This window comes from Eutrigla gurnardus, assembly GCF_963514095.1.
Source record: "Eutrigla gurnardus genome assembly, chromosome: 13".
NCBI classification, from domain to species: domain Eukaryota; kingdom Metazoa; phylum Chordata; class Actinopteri; order Perciformes; family Triglidae; genus Eutrigla; species Eutrigla gurnardus.
In genome coordinates, this window is record NC_139936.1 from 1,903,114 (window position 1) to 1,919,724 (window position 16,611).

General features: G+C 48.7%; 1 protein-coding gene across 5 annotated transcripts in view; it reads right to left on the reverse strand.

Annotated features, from left to right (window-relative positions):
• Positions 1-571: 571 nt before the first annotated feature.
• Positions 572-16,611, reverse strand: part of ncor2 (nuclear receptor corepressor 2) — an 87,448-nt gene continuing 71,408 nt past the window's right edge. For all 5 annotated transcript variants that reach the window (XM_084023940.1, XM_084023937.1, XM_084023939.1 and 2 more), the window contains 19 exons: positions 16,049-16,199; positions 14,936-15,085; positions 14,753-14,845; positions 13,145-13,362; positions 12,719-13,067; positions 12,001-12,204; positions 11,660-11,911; positions 10,834-10,986; positions 10,480-10,752; positions 10,210-10,393; positions 9,003-9,382; positions 6,791-6,921; positions 6,513-6,691; positions 5,317-5,445; positions 4,286-4,425; positions 4,146-4,199; positions 3,514-3,699; positions 3,193-3,372; positions 572-3,108 (listed from right to left, as the gene is read on the reverse strand). In XM_084023940.1, the coding sequence (XP_083880066.1) occupies positions 2,912-3,108; positions 3,193-3,372; positions 3,514-3,699; positions 4,146-4,199; positions 4,286-4,425; positions 5,317-5,445; positions 6,513-6,691; positions 6,791-6,921; positions 9,003-9,382; positions 10,210-10,393; positions 10,480-10,752; positions 10,834-10,986; positions 11,660-11,911; positions 12,001-12,204; positions 12,719-13,067; positions 13,145-13,362; positions 14,753-14,845; positions 14,936-15,085; positions 16,049-16,199 (3,603 nt within the window). In that variant the 3' untranslated portion in view covers positions 572-2,911. The remainder of the gene's footprint in view (positions 3,109-3,192; positions 3,373-3,513; positions 3,700-4,145; positions 4,200-4,285; positions 4,426-5,316; positions 5,446-6,512; positions 6,692-6,790; positions 6,922-9,002; positions 9,383-10,209; positions 10,394-10,479; positions 10,753-10,833; positions 10,987-11,659; positions 11,912-12,000; positions 12,205-12,718; positions 13,068-13,144; positions 13,363-14,752; positions 14,846-14,935; positions 15,086-16,048; positions 16,200-16,611) is intronic.

The following is a 16,611-nucleotide window of genomic DNA, read 5'->3' on the forward strand; positions in this document are numbered from 1 at the left end:
GACCGTTTATAAGCAGAGGAGTCGCCCCCTGATGGCCAGCAGAGAGAATGCAAGTTTAAGGCACTTCAGTGTTGGCTTCACTTTTCATAACGGGAGGTTGTGAACGCCTACGACAACCTCTCGTCTGCTGAGGAACCTGGAAGACGTAAAAAAATAAAATACACAAAAACACATGAGCATGATTTAGTGTCACCACGGTAACGTAACACGTGTTTATAGCATTTAAAGCCCTCCCACTCAAACCTTTAACAGGTGATGTCAGACCCTGAGGGTTCAGGGTTTAAGGCCTGAGGGGGGGCGCTGGGACCGGGTCCACATCAGCCAGTACCGAGATCTCACCACAAACACAAACAGGAAGTATATTTTATCACTTCTTTTTGGTCAATTCATGCAAAACCATGCATCACATTTAAAGTCTTTTATAAAACATGCATGTGCTTCCCCCTAGTGGTGCTTGACTGTCGTTACAGCGGACCTGAGTCCAGAGTGTGTGTGTGTGTGTGTGTGTGTGTGAGGATGCAGAATGCAACACAAACACAAGAATAAAAACAAAAATGACTCTGAGACCATGAATGGCAATAAGCTTTTTATTTAAACATTAAGGCAGTGTCTTTTTGTTTTCATTTTTACACTGCTATCCACAAAGCTTGCTGGTGGGCATGTAGAATTTAACCATGTGAATATTTCTTTTATTTTTAATTTTTTTAATTTTTTGTAATACCAACCTTGAAGCAAGCCACATAAATATTTACATCTCTTCAGTTTTATATACAATCCTTGCTATTATACAGTGGGTTATAATAAAAAAAAATCATTATGCACAAAATGGTTGAACAATGTACTGTTTATGCCCCCCCCCCCCTCCCTAAATTTGACAGTCCAGGGAACACAATTACCTTTGTCTTTTCATGTTTTTAAATGATTATTTAAGATTCGTGACATTGAAAACCAAAGAAACAAACGGTGAGAACAAAAACTTAACTAAATCGGATGCTTGTTTAAAATGATTTCAGTATATTGTTTGTTTAAAAACTCGTCAGTTCGTCACCGGTTCGGGAGGAAACAGCTGGATATGGCTTTGTCTGTTTTACCGTCACATTCTTACATTTCACACGTGGATAAATGAAACGCAGGGTGTGTGTGTGTGTGTGTGTCACACAGTTACAAAGCCTCCATCGGCCTGGATTTAAAAAACAAACGGAGCTTTCTGCAGGTGTGACGCTGGATATCAGCGACGAGGGGGAGGGAGGGGGAGGAGAGGGGGTGAGGAGGGGGAGGATGGAGGGGGAGGAGGGGGAGGTAGTCCTATAACAGTCATGTTGGTGACGGAGGGAACTAGAGGGAAGGAACGTCTTCTAAACCTACAAACCATCATCATTTCCACGAGGGAGACTTTTAAAATACTGCAGTCAACCGATGCTCCGTTAAAAACCAGCAGAATGCTTTCTGAACGCCTCCCTCTGACCAGTAGGGGGGGAGGAGGAGGAAGGGAGGGAGGGGGTTAACAGTTAAAAGCTAAGGCTGTGACGGTATTAGGAAGAAGAAAAAAATGCACATGAAATGTTTGATTTTAAAAAGAGGACGTTTCATTTTTTTTGTTTTTCAGATTTCCCTACATGGACATGAACTCTGTCATGGGGGGGGGGGGGGGGGGGGGGGGAGGGGAAGGGGGGGTAAAAATAAAAATTGTGCGTCACTTGGTAACTTCAGTACTGTATATGTAAAATAAATGGCACTTAACACTAGGAATATCTCATAACTGTACAAAATCTGCCTGGAGGAGGAGTCGGGTCTCGGCTCCTCCTCCTCCAGACAGCGAAAGGTCAGAGGTCAGACCGTCACAACAGCTCCCAGACGGGATTCTGGCGGACCAAAGAAGGTCACAGAAAGATGGCTTTATTCGTCACCTCCTGGACGACGGCGTTCACGCGGCTTCGGCGTCGTCTTCACCAAAAACGTGATTGTCGCCTTGAGTGGGAGAAAAACGGCGGCGGCGGCGGCGGCGGCGAGCCCAAACTCAACAGGGAGGTGTTAACGGGAAAAAGCTCCGGTGGGATTTCTACGCTACTCCTCGAGTCCATTCTTAAAACCACCTTCCCCTGGAAACACGGATTCTTATAAAATGCCATTGTGAACAGACTGACAGCTAAGTGCTTAATATCCAAAAAACGGTTCCAACAAACACAGACATGATTAATATAAAAAAAACAACAAAAACAAAAAACAGTGAGAAAGTGTCACTTGTTTCCGTGCCATCTTTATGGCAGATCCTCTTCCTCCTCCAACATGGACGCCTGACGCCGTCGGCGTTCCTCGCCTTCAGGAGCGCCCGGATTACATCAGCAATGAACAGCATGTTTACCCTGTAAACCAATGAGACGGCCCCTCCCCCATCACCGACCTGGAGCCCCACAGATACATCATCTCAGATAACAGACAACAAAATGACACCAGCAAAAGTTCACCATCAAAATGTACTAAAGTCTCAGCTCACGTTCCAAACACAGGACTGGACTGGGTTAAAAAGAAACAACAAAAGGTGGACCTCCTCCTCCGTCGCCTCCTCGAGTCCCTTCCACAAGCAACAGAGGAAAACGTGTGTGTGTGTGTGTGTGTGTGTGTGTGTGTGTGTCGATAAGGCCAGTGAGGAGAAGTAGCAAAGTTCAAAAGAAGAAGATTTGTCCTTTAGAGTCCTGGAGTGAATGCAGAACACGTGAAGTGCAAACGGAGCGGCGGCGTCTCAGTGTGTGACGGGACGATCCTCGCGTGGCGACTGACGAGTGGAATGGTGTGTGTGTGTGTGTGTGTGTGTGTGTGTGTGTGTGTGTGTGTGTGTGTGTGTGTGTGTGTGTGTGTGTGTGTGTGTGTGTGTGTTGGCGGGGGACTCGTGGTGGTACGACCAGGTTCCGGGTCACTCGCTGTCAGACAGGGTTTCGTACTGAGACATGAGCAGAGGTTTGGGCTCCTCCTCCCAGGACCGGCCCGGTCCGGGTCCGGGTCCCGGGCCCTGACCCCCCAGCTGGCCAGAGGAGGGCGAGGGAGCGGAGACGGTCCCGCTGGGGAAACGCATGATCAACGGGTTGCAGGGGAAGGGGGTCGGAGTGGAACCTGAAAGAGACAGAATGTTCCGGTGAGTTTGGACGTTTCTCCTGATCAGATTAGAAAGGAGGAGGTGGTGGTTGTGTGTGGAACCTGTGGATGAAGGCCGGTCCTCCCAGACCCGGTTGGTGAGAGGAGTCCGTCGGTTGCAGTCTCCGTCGGAGTGGACCGAGGACACGGAGGACGGTCTCTCCCCCCCAGACAGACCCGGTCCTGGAGATTTGGCCTTCCGCCCGTTGGAGCGCCCGCTGCCCTTCGAGGACTTTCCTCCACCTGCAAGAAGAGGAGGCGGAGCTTAGAACTCCAGCTTTCCAGGAGTACCTGTCAATCACAAGTTAGCCCCGCCCCTTAGGGAGCGTCACACGCGTAGTGGTGGAGAGAAGAGAGGAAACACTGAAGAGGAGGACGTCACACCTTGTGAGAAGAAGTCGTCGCCGCCGCGTCCGTCGGCTCCAGCAGCCATCGGGTTAGCAGCGTTGGACGGGGAGCGCTCCTCGGACTCGTCGTATTTGCCCATCAAGGCCTTCCTTATGATGGCCTCCAGGCCGATGGAGTTACCCGGCGTCTCCGGGGCCGGGTGGCAGCGGACGCTCACCGGCCCTGAGGAAGGAAAGGACAGGTTTAATGAAGTCGGATTTCAAAAAGAAGCTGCAAGACGACATTAACATGTCTTAAACAGCCGCCCTCTTGTACGTCATAAATGTGGTAGTAGAGGTCAAAGGTCGGTGTGAACGCCACCTTTCCCAGCACCTTTGGGACCCGTGTGAGATTCCTGCACATCTTTGACGGCGCTCTCATGTCAAGTCCAAAGTTAAGGAGCTCAGAGGAAGTCCGCGTTCAGGATGTCGGCCTCGGTATTTTAAAAACCTGATGCAATCCTGCAGATTCCTTGTTTGTAAATGTGTTTTGGTTGTACAAATAAAGTAATGATCCTGTTGATTCCAGCTTCACACAGCAGCAGCGTGCTTGAGTCTAAAGTATTGATGTATTTCCATCCTTACAAGCTCGATAGGTTAAATTCATCACAACGCTCATCCATCCTTTACCTGCAGTCGTGGACGCCGGCATGTTGAAGATCTCCGTCCCCGGCTGTCCGGCGTCTGAAAGTGAGAACAGAGGATGTATTTTTAAAACGTCTCTTTATTAAAAAGCTTGTTTTTCCCTGCTGGAAGCCGGTGAGACTCACTGAAATCCTCGTTTCCCACCACCGTCATCTTCTTGATCATCTCCTGCTTCTTTGACCTCACGATGTCCGACGTGCTCTCCGTCAGCTTGCTGAAGAAGGCTGGAGGCTGGGAGGTGTTGGGAGGAGACCGGGAGCCCATTCTGCAGGAGGAGGAGGAGGAGGAGGAGGAGCCGGGGTTAACACCAACCACGCTCTCGTCTTAATGTTTAGACGAGTTCATGTCTGGAGACTCCAGCTTGGATTAACAAGTGTTTACAATCTAAATGATCCACCATCCAACTATATTTCACTGTAGGAGTAGGAAGCGGCCTCCTCCGGTCGGTGATGCTCGTTAAAACGATGACAAAGGGTCAGGATATCGTTGCCATAGAAACCGCCATAGAAGTGCTCAGGGTTGTTGACACGTTGTGGACACGACGACTTCCTGTCCTTCCTCAAGTACGTGATCTAACGATGTATTTAGCCGATCCTTTCATCCAACGCGGCTTACATCAGTAGAAGAACGACGCAAGAACATCAACATTAAATACGCCATCATCTACTTCAAGTGCTATGAGAACCAGCATGGTGCAAGATGCCTTCTTTGTAAGGTTTATCCCTGAACCATGGATTATTAAATACAACCTGTCACTAACCAGACGTTCTCCTTCACAAACGAGCAGCGCTGCGGATCGCTGGAGAAGCATCAGAAGGAATATATAATCTGCAGCAGCCTGGTGGCGTTTTTCAGATGATTTAATTCATTTAATGAATGGGAAACATGGAGGGGACACATGGATCAACGTATCCACATCGGTGTCCTGCTGGGTTCAGGTGCTGCTGGGATTTCATGCTTTTGATCCAGTATGAAGCAGCTGATACTGTAGGAACCAATCACATTCATCCCCAGATCAATGCACACTGATCTAGCGACCACACTGAAGCCTGTCTTCTGTTCATGTTGGACGTGTGTTATCTGCCCTGCTAATGTAAATATTACATACAAACGCTGTGCTGGCCGTTTCCATGGAGATCTACAAAGACAACGTTACCCTTGCTCTCCCTGCTCGTTGGAGTACGAGGCCCCTCCCTGGACCTCGGGTTCAGAGCCGGCCCCGGCAGGAGACACTGGTTCGATGCCGTCGTTTGAGACCGGCGAGGATTTGGGCTGAGGAGGAGACCTGCAGAGAACAGGACCACAATCATTCATGTTCATAACGCAGGGTTAAAGGTCACAGCAAACACCACCAGGGGTCTAGACAGTAGACCACATTAGTCCAGAGACCAGACCAGACTATGTGGAGGAACCAGAGACTGTCTGTGGTCCCCCAGAGTCTAGATAGTAGCTCACATGAGTCCAGAGACCAGACCAGACTATGTGGAGGAACCAGAGACCGTCTGTGGTCCCCCAGAGGTCTAGATAGTAGCTCACATTAGTCCAGAGACCAGACCAGACTATGTGGAGGAACCAGAGACTGTCTGTGGTCCCCAGAGGTCTAGATAGTAGCTCACATTAGTCCAGAGACCAGACCAGACTATGTGGAGGAACCAGAGACTGTCTGTGGTCCCCAGAGGTCTAGATAGTAGCTCACATTAGTCCAGAGACCAGACCAGACCATGTGGAGGAACCAGAGACTGTCTGTGGTCCCCCAGAGGTCTAGATAGTAGCCCACATTAGTCCAGAGACCAGACCAGACTATGTGGAGGAACCAGAGACTGTCTGTGGTCCCCCAGAGGTCTAGATAGTAGCTCACATTAGTCCAGAGACCAGACCAGACCATGTGGAGGAACCAGAGACTGTCTGTGGTCCCCCAGAGGTCTAGATAGTAGCTCACATTAGTCCAGAGACCAGACCAGACCATGTGGAGGAACCAGAGACTGTCTGTGGTCCCCCAGAGGTCTAGATAGTAGCTCACATTAGTCCAGAGACCAGACCAGACTATGTGGAGGAACCAGAGACTGTCTGTGGTCCAAACAACAAGGTCTCTGCTGTATTTATGTCTACATGACCTTATATGGAGTGTTGATGGAGCAGCTACAATGTTAGCGTAGCCTAGCACCATCAACCAGACTCCATTCAGAAAACCAGCGATTTAACAGTAGTTATCTTGTGGTCTGGCAGACAGACCTAACAAAGCATGACTCAGCACTTTTTATAAATTGTTGTCATCATGTCGTTACTTCGGCATCATATTTATCATTTTATTGTACTGTGTTGGTATCTAACATGTAGCTGCGTGGTTCCTACCGGTCTCGGCTGCGTTCCAGGCCCTCCACGTAGCGGGACCCTTGGGCAGACTCCTGGGAGTTGGCGGGGGGCTGGGAGGCACTGGGTGGACGGGTCAGGTCCAGGACAGGAGAGCCGTGGTAGCTCTGCTGCTGCTGCTGCTGCTGGCTCTGCCTGGTGTAGTCTTTAGTGATCACCTCCTGTTCACACACACATCGGTCTGCACTTTAAAACCGCTGCCAGAGGAAATGTGCTCCATCTCTGAGTGTCATGTGACTGGGCCGGGGGGGCGGACTTACACTGATGTGCTGAGCCAGGGTGACCACCCTCTGGCTGCCTTTAACACAGGGGGAGGGGGGCTGCTGGCCTGGAGACAGTCTCTCCTCAGACGGAGGCCGGTACAGACCATGTGGCTCCATCTTCTGTTGAGCTGTTCAACACACACACAAAATCACATCCACACACACACACACACACACACACACACACACACACACACACACACACACACACACACACACACACACACACACAATCACATCCACACACACCGGTAAGTGAGTCCCTGAAGACATGACCCCCTCAGATGCACTATGACATCATGCAGTCTCATCTCATCTGGAAGCTCCGCTACATAATGACGTCATGACAGCGTGTGTGTGACGAGCTACATATTTAACTAATTATCTAGAACTCTTTGCAAACAGGAGGAAGCAGCTCTCGCTCTGACCACAAACGATGCTAACATTAACTTTGCATCAGTGACTCATAAATGAAGAAGTCTCGGTAAGTCGGGTTATAAATCAAAGACCGTGCTTCCGCTCTGAGCAGATTATTTAGAGAAGAAGAAGAAGGGTGATGCCCTAGAGACTAGACTAGAAGGATAAAAGAAGAATATCTCAAGCTTCAAGCCTCACCATGAAAATACAACATGACTGTTAGACTTCTTCCTCCCCTGGGACTGTTTTCTTACACGCCTCTTCTTACTACAGTATCTTAAGTGGATGATGTAAATTGAACGTGGGGGGAAGCAGAACTGACTTATGGACTCCCAGAGAGGAGCGACCCCCCCCCCCTGAAGATACAGGAAGCTGTGGTTCTCTGCTGTTAGCTAGCAACGGCCGGAGGGACTCTGGGTTCATTTAAACAAGAAGCTCTGAATAGCCCCGCACCTCCCTCATGGTCCGAGTCTACGGGGCCCACCATGCTTTCCTACCGATGCTTCCTGCTGTACATGTGATTTCTGAGCATGCCGTACAGACGTGTGATGTTTAAACATGTTCTCTACGACAGACAACAATAACAAACCAAATCACATTCCAACTGATGGACAAACTCCCAGAGGCTTGATTGAGAGAGGTGTGTTGAGTGTGTGTGTGTGTGTGTGTGTGTGTGTGTGTGTGTGTGTGTGTGTGTGTGTGCGGGGAAAAAATTAACAATGAAAACAAATCAAAGCATAAATTACGGTGAGTTATTAATAGGAACATGCATGGCTGAGTGTCCTGCTCTGTTACCTCCCCCACCCTTCCTCCTGTGTAACCCGGTGCTCTCTAGGACCGGGGGGTCGACTTTTCTGGAGGGTTGGTTTAATGACGTTTAAAGAAAAAGACACCGAAGCTCAGAAATCACTCACTCTCCGTCTGAATGCGTAGTGAGGATTATTAAACCCTACACGGCGGACTCAAAGCTGTTTTAATGTGTGAAAAATACTCTTCACTTCCTTCCTTTCACAATAAAAGCCCTGGACGTATCCGAGGCATCACTGCTCACCAATTACAGCAGTATTTGTTAATGAGCTCATGCTACAGTCATCTATGTGTAACTCCTTGAAGAGTGAGTCGGCAGGAGTGAACGAGTGATTTCGGATACACCCCCTGTAGAGCCCAGTTCTAAGACTCAAGCTGCTTGAATTTCATTTTCTGGTGTAAAAGATTCTTCACTGGCATGCGGTGAAATATGGTGTCCAAGCCGGTAAGCAAGGCAGCAGAATGGGAGGGAGGAGGGGCGTTACATTTATGTCACATCCTCTACGAAAAGAAAATGAAAAATAAGCAGCAAAGGATGTTCTGCTTTAGATAATTAGTCATTTTAAGATATTATTTTAAAATGACAGCTTAAAGGACACCTCGGATCTTCTTCATGGAAAATTCAAACGTCTTGATATTGAGGGTGTCCGGTCCAATTTGGACGGGCTAGAGGATTGGTTTTCCAGACCCTTGGTGGTCTTTAAGTCAGTAAAGAGAAACCGATAAATAAAACAGCCAAAAAGAAAGTAAAGGATTGAAGGGAAATAAATGTAAATGAATTGGTCTGATTTGAAAATGCCAACCACCACAGCGTGCAATAGACCACAGACTGACGGGGGTCTGGGTGATGAGGGGGTCCAGAGCGTCTTACCATCAGTGTCGCCCCCGGCAACAAGCGAGCCCGTCTCTGCCATCCCCGTTTCACATGAAATTTGACGCATAATAATGGCGTTTATGAAGTTGGCCGCAGTCATGGTGGTCTTACCGAGTACTCGGAGCTCTTGTTCCTGAATGGACATCGCTTTGTTTTGAGTCTTTTCCCTACTAGGTGTACCGCATTCTCCACGCCCAGCAGGGTTATCCGACTGGGGGGGCAGCAGGTGCTGGGGCCGGCCCGAAGCCGAGGGGTAGGAGCCCGGGTACATCCCTCCGGGGCTGGGGCACGACAGCTTGGGCTCAGGTTTGCTTTGCCCGTGCTGGTCCTGCACGTGCTTGGGGAGACCGCCTCGGTTTTTGGCTCCTTCGCGACCCTGCTCTTTGGCTACACTTGAGTCCATAGCAGGCGGGTAGGCCTCCGGGGGCACGCCCGTCCTTTGGAGGTGGCCGGGGTAGGCTTGGTAGCGGGGCGGCCCCGAGGACATGGACCTGGCAGGTCAAACAAGACAACTTCAGTTAGAAAGTCCCTGACTTTCACTGGATAACAGCAGGATTACCAGGACCTAGAATAACGTTGTCTTTGTGTTGAGCAACAAAAACAGCAATATATCAAACCCATTATATTTTTTAGCTTTAAGGTTTTCACTGCTGGAAGAGTGCACATTTATTGTGTTATTATTTATCTGAAACACCAACTAACCATAACAACCACTCACAAAATAATCCCGGTAAAGAAAAATACAGGTGGGAAATATTACATTTTGATCCATTTAAACATGCTACAAACAAAATTCTGATATTCCACAAAATAAAGGACCAAAGCACCTGACTTTCACTACCTGGAAAATACTTTTTAATTCGCTGACCCTTAGACTAAGACTTATTGATCCCTTTGGGATGACTCCTGCAAGGAAATTGGATTTCCAGCAGATTACAAACTTAGTTAAATAAATATACAAAGTAAACAATAGACAGTAAACAATAAACTCTTAGCTAAATATATAAAAAGTAGAGATAAGAAGACAAGTAAAATAAAAATAAGTTAAGTGTAGAGATATATATATAGGACTGTATATGGCATTGTGTTTTTTGTACAGTGGATAAATGACATTAGTAGTAATAATCAGTTAAATTAAATGATTGCATTTAAGTGGTGGATTAAGTTATTGCACAAAAAAGAAGAAGAGTCCAGGTATGTATAGTAGATTATTAATTATTGATTGCACAGTGAGTGGCTACCACTCCTTCTGTCCTCTTTACCCTCTCTCCTCGTTGCTTGTGAACACAGAAATGAGGGCTGAAAGGCGGCGTCTTACCGGAACACAGAGGAGCTGGGGTGCTCGCTGACGGACAGACTCTTGCCCCCGGTGTTGTGCAGGACGCTGGGCCTCTGCTGCACCGTCTCCTGGGTGCGAGGAGACACCGGGGAGTGCTGGTGGCTGTACGGCTGGGAGGACGGCCTCACGCTGCTGCTGCTGCTGGCCAAGCTGTGTTCTGTACCTGAGAGCCACAAACCCATTCATCTCATCACACAACTCCTCAATCTGTGCTGGCAGATACACAAGAAACCTCCTGCTCCTCCTCACCTGGTCGCCAGATGGGGGCGTGCTCCACGTTCCCAAGAGAGCCGCCCTTCTCCCTGTCTCTCTCTCTGTCTCTCTCCCTGTCTCTCTCTCTGTCCCGGTCCCTCTCCCTTTCCCGGTCTCTCTCCCGCTCTCTCTCCCGGTCTCTCTCTCGGTCTCGCTCCCTCTCCCTCTCACGCTCTCTGTCTCTCTCCCGGTCTCTCTCCCTCTCCCGGTCGCGGTCTCTTTCACGCTCTGAAGGCGCTCCTTGCATCTTGTTCATGTGCGAGGATCCGACTGTACAGAAGAAGAGGGATGATGATTAAAAGCAGATTTCAGTGTGTGGTGGAGTCTGCTTGAGGGTGAGCTCACTCGTACCGGGGGAGATGGGGGAGGTGGTGTAAGGCCTGCCAGGGAAGGTAGCGGTTCCACCGGGGATGTAGGTGATGCGGTCCATCGGGGAGCCGGCCGCCCCTGCAGAGGGAGGGACCAGCACAGGTAAGTGTGGCACCTGAGAAAGGTCGATGATCCCTAGGGGGGCGGAAAGAGAGAAAAGAATAAAGAACACATGTGGTTTGAGTGGAGGCTGAGAGGTGAAGACTTTCTCATATTGGTCCACAGATCGAGAGAACACCATTAGATCGGATCAGATCCTGCTTTAGTGAGCATTTGAAGTTACTAATAATTGATGCAAGATGTGTTCCAGTAAATACGGCATTTCTGCTTCCCATTTGTGACCTTATTACATCGTTTTAAATGTAACCATGTTCCAAACTCACAACAACTTTCAGCCTTTTGGGCTTGACTTGATTTATTCAAGGAACAACGGCTCATAGCTGCTGTTAGATGTTTTCTTTTAATCATTTATTAAAAATGAAAAAAGAAAAGAAAAGGAGTATTATCATGAGGTTTCCTTCTCCTGCAGCTTCTAATTATCTGTATCTTAACTCCTCTTAATGCCACCAGATCTGGACATAAAAAAAGCTGCTTAAGATAAAAAATCTGATCCAAGTTCCAAAAGTTTTACAACCTTTTCAGAGAAAACGATTGTGATACAGAAATCCTCGTGACTCTGAGCTGCAGTTTCAGCTTCCGGGTGATTCTATTATTGAAAAGACATTCAGGAGGCATGAACCCTGCTGCTGTTTAGAAAGCGCTGAGATACCATCTGTGGGTAGAGCACACTTCCTGTCCCAGGCCTTACCACGTGGGGCTGCAGAGTACTGCAGCGGGAGGGGCTGGTCCCGCGGAGCGAGGCCTCTCAGCAGGTCGGAGCGCTGGGCGGCCATGGCGGCGGCTGCGGGCCACTGGTGCATCTGCTGGGAGGTGATGTAGTCGTTGAGCAGCGTCTGGCGGTTCTCCAGGGCGGCGGTGTCGGGGAAGCCACGGATGAGGTAGGGGTAGGGATGAGGGTACGCCGGGTTGGGCGCTAGGTGGCGAGGCAGGTAGTAGGCCGCTGTGTGTGGAGAGGAAGAAGCGTCAGGAAATCACTGGAGGCCACACGGATCAGTAATAGTGTGATGTTTCCCCCTGACGGGGCCGTACCGGGGTCGATGGGGATGCCGCGGGGCAGCGACGCCGGGTCGAAGGCGATGGGAATCTGACGGTAAACGTCTGCCGCCCCGAGACCCTGCAGCAGGCGCTCGTAGGTCTGCTGATCCGGGACGCCCGGGAGGGGGGATTTGGTGGCACTCATTTCCCGAGGAGTGGGTGTGGCTTTACGCTCCTGAGGAGGATTCTTATTGGACCCTGGAGGTAAAAAAGAGAACCTCACGTCAGTTTCAAGTATTGGTGGGGTTGAAGCTCGGGCTGGGGGTCGTAAACTAGGCCGGTGTTTCCTCTGTGTTCACAGCTTTAAGACTTTCCTTCTTTAATAACTGCAGGGTGGTGGATCTAATTTATGCCCATGTGAAGAGAAAAGGGGACTGAAAATACATATTTAGAAAAATCCACTGATAAATATTCACAGAAAGTGTTAAATTAGAGGACAGAGTTTGGTGGAGTCGTCGACGGTAGAATGAGCGTTGAATTCAGTTTCTTTTGATGTTGCTTAACAATGAAACTAACACTTTTTTCACAGTGACAATGTGACATTTGTACATATAATATAGAGGACTGAGCTGTAGGGGTGAACAGGAACACACTAATAGGTGAAGGTGGAAGGTTGTGGTGTTGGAGGAGCACACTGAAGCGATGCCCGGCCCCGTTGAAGGGTGAACATGTTAGATATTCCCGCTGGTCCGTCTGGAGGTCAGGTACCCACCGTCATGCTGCCTTTGGCTCGCCTCCCTGGACAGAGGGGAGCCGCGGTGCGAAGGCCCGGGGTAAGGAGCCCTCAAGGCGCCCTTGTCCTCGTAGCCCACTGGACTGTGATGGGCCTTGCCCCCCTGCTCTGACCCCAGGGTGAGGGGGGAGGAGCGGGGGATGGGGCTCGCCGTGCTGACCACCGCGCTGGGCCGACCTTTCGGCGCCTCGTCGTAGCGGCCCCGCTCGGCGGCGCGCATCTCCATGTGGGAGGGTGGATTGTGGTAGGAGCGCGGCGAGCTGGCGATGATGGAGCGGACGTCGTGACGTTTCCCTGAAACCGCCGCCTCCTGCTTCATGGGTGTTCCCTGAACGCAACAGAAGGTCAAATCAGTGCCAAACATTCACGGCGGGATAAGCCAGCTGCAGGGGTGTGTGAGCAGACCTGCACCATGATGCCCTCCTTGCCCGGCTGTCGGAGCTCCTCCCTCGGTATGAGGTGGATGGAGCGGCCCGCCTCCTTCACCGTAGGCACCATGGCTTCTCTGCCCTTCATCGGGTCGGAGAGCGAGCCGGGCCCGCGGGGCGGGGAGCCCTCCCTCTTCATCTGCTTGGCCTCCCTCCTCAGGTAGCCGTCCTGAGGGTCCAGGTGACGAGGTATACCTGAAACCATCAGTCAATGAGTCGGGGTGCACGTTTGTATCCAGAACAGAACAGAGACATGAAGCGGGGTCATATGAGCTCAGCTGAACCTGCAGGCTTCTGAGAGCTGCTCCATCCAACAGCATCTCTGAGCAGAGACAAGATGGTTATCTGACTGGACTACTGTCACAGACCAATATGAAATCTACATGAGTGCTCCTGCCAGCGGGGGAGTTCTGGTAAACGGGGCACAGTCTGTTTCTCATATGGGGGGAACAGGCCGATGGAGTGAGTTCCTTCAGGAAGAGAGTGAACGCAAACAGAGACGGAAGTGGATATTAAACAGCATTATCCTGCCAGCAGATACAGCTACAGTCGCTTTGAAAGATTTAATCTGAGCCCCATTGTGTCACACCCATGCATACAACTAGACATGGACCGATAAAATAAAACAATAACTGCACTTCATCAAGTTAGCCCCATAATCATCAAAATCTGCTTAATACTCTGCTTAACTACATTCTGGAATAACTTTACTTTTTATTAAGGAACAAATATATCAATGTTTTTGTGTTTTTTTTAATGAAAACCAAAGAATCAGAGAATCAAATCAAAGGTCTTCCTGCAGAAATAAAACCGGAAATACATTTTTTAAAAATGGCAACATGCGGTTCATTTTCTTTTTATATTATTATTATTAAATGACACTTCCGTTTTCTTTTTTTACTTTTACAGGCTGCCTTTTTCACTTCTCCTCTCAGACTCTTCTTGACACTATTACAGCGAACCAGACAGCTTTTTGAGGTGAGTTTATGTCATCGGGATCATCGTTAATATCGTCACGAGTGACTTGAAAACACGGTCGAGGGAACTGTGATGGCAGAGAAGTGAAAACGGGAAAATAAATGTTTAATATCAATTCATCCTTTATTTATGCAGGATGCATAATCATCATATATTGAAGATGTGTCTCTTAATAAAATGTAACGTGCCATTTTAAGCGTTTTAAGCATATTTTGATTATCAGGATAAAAATATGAATCATAATTGTTTTGGCTTTGATTATTGTGACGTGAAATCTCCACATCGTCCCCCGTCTACTCGTGAAAAAACCCACTATTACTCCAACAATGAACCAGGGTTAACTCCCAATCCGTGTAACATTTTATATTCTACACAGAACCACAAATACTCCCTCGACTGTGATTGATAAAAAAAAGTCAGCTCGTTTATCTTCGAGTGAGAAAAAACTCAAAGAGCATTTTCTTCTTTAATGCACGTTCAGCTGGAAGAGATTAGATTTGGACATAAATGATGATGCTACGTTTTTTTGAGTGGGAATAAAGTGTCTGCCAGCAGAGGGAGCAAGCAGAGGGAGCTTTGAAACCCATGAATCAATGCATCGTCCTACCTTGTGAGATGGAGCCGCGGATGTGATGAGCGTCCTTGTAAGGTGTGTGGTGTGGACTGTCCCTGTCGTGAGGCATGGCTCGACCAATCAGCCCTGAGGGAGGGGGGAGGGGGGTGAGGTGTGAGACTACTACGCTCCGGGATGTCATCACCAATGAGAGCTGCATGCGGGGGGTCGTCTTACCTTCACAGTTGGCAGCAGACAGTGAATCCCTCATCGGCAGACCCCGAGAGATGCCTCCCTCCATGATATCATAAGGACGCTTCAGGCCCAGGAGGTCCCCAGACTGGCCGGGGCCTCGGCCCTCGTCTTTAGGGGTCTGAGAAGGTGGGCCTGCAAACACATGTACCTCTCATTAGACCACTAGTTTAGAGCTGGAACTCCAAGGAGATCTAATAGTTCATAGTTAGTTTAAAATGGCCTTCAGGTTGAATAATCACTACATTTTACATCTAACCTTCAGATGTATTCATATGTATTTGTAGTGCTGTCTGTCCCCGTTATATCTTCTATAGTGTGTTCATACTTAGCAGCTAAGTGCATTTTCCCTGTGTGTCGAGTGATCGTTTCCATGGTTACATCATCACCAAGCCGATAAAGCACCAATCCCTGGTGCGAGTCGTGAGCGATTCACAGCAACTATAGAATTCCCCTCAAACGCATTAAAAGTAAAGGAACTGTGAGTAGAATGTACAGAGACTTTTGGTTTATAATATTTTGTATACTGTATTTTCTATTCCTTGATATTCTTGTTTTTAATTATTTATTTGTATTTTATTATTGTTAAATTTTAAACTTTATTTTATTATTGGCTGGTTTTAATGAGGGTTTTTCTCTAATGCATTTTAATTTTGCCTTTATTTTCTTTTAATTCTTCAATTTTTTTTCACTTTATTGTATGACATTTTATATGTGAAGCACTTTGAGACTGGCTTGTGTATGAAATGTGCTATACAAATAAACTTGCCTTGCCAATAATACACATATAATATACTACTCAAGTGAAGTACAGCTACCTGAAAATACTGCAGTTGAATCTGATGCGATCGTAACACATTGTTAAACTCAGCTGGGATTCCAACGTGGTCTGAAGCCAGATTAAGGATTTCCTGACGATCTACTCCGAGTCGACAGCACTAGTTCCCCTTGGTTTAACCTTGGGCGCCTGCACTTTGCTCACTGTGGAATCGATGCATGTGGCAGCTTGTCCCATCTGAACACCACTTCACTCCAGCGGAGGCTAACCCATCCAGCTGGTGAGTGGAACGGAGAGCACGCTGCGGTGGATGTACTCACGGTCGTATGTGAGGATGTGCGCCCCGATGGCCTCGTACACCACGTGGCCTTTGGACAGCGCCTCATCGCGCTCCCGCTCGGCCCGGCTGGAGCTGTCCTCCGTGATCAGGCGGGTGATGGTTCCCTTGTACAGCACGTCGGCCGGCGTCCCCTGTGGCGGAGAGAGGAGGCGGACCTGCATCAGTTACCGTCTTCTCAGGGGGAAAAGAGTTGTACATGACACATGCAGCTATGCTTAATCATTAACAGCCCTCGTTTCCATACGAACATGCTCCTTTACATGCCGACGTCGCGTAAATTCAAGCCTCATCCTCAGCAAACTAACATGAACTCCCTTTTCAGGCAGGACCATGTTATGTAAATGACACGCCTGCTTGGTAGCTACCAGCAGCAAAGCCCACGTACAAGCTGGGCTCACTATGGTGAAACTACAGTAGATAAGATAGACGCTGAAAGCCCACGACCGATGCCGTTATAGAGATACAGAACCACCTGAGAGAACGATTAACTCATGTCCGTCATAAATGTCCCTCACAGAATGTGTGAAAGGGCTTTGGGAGTCA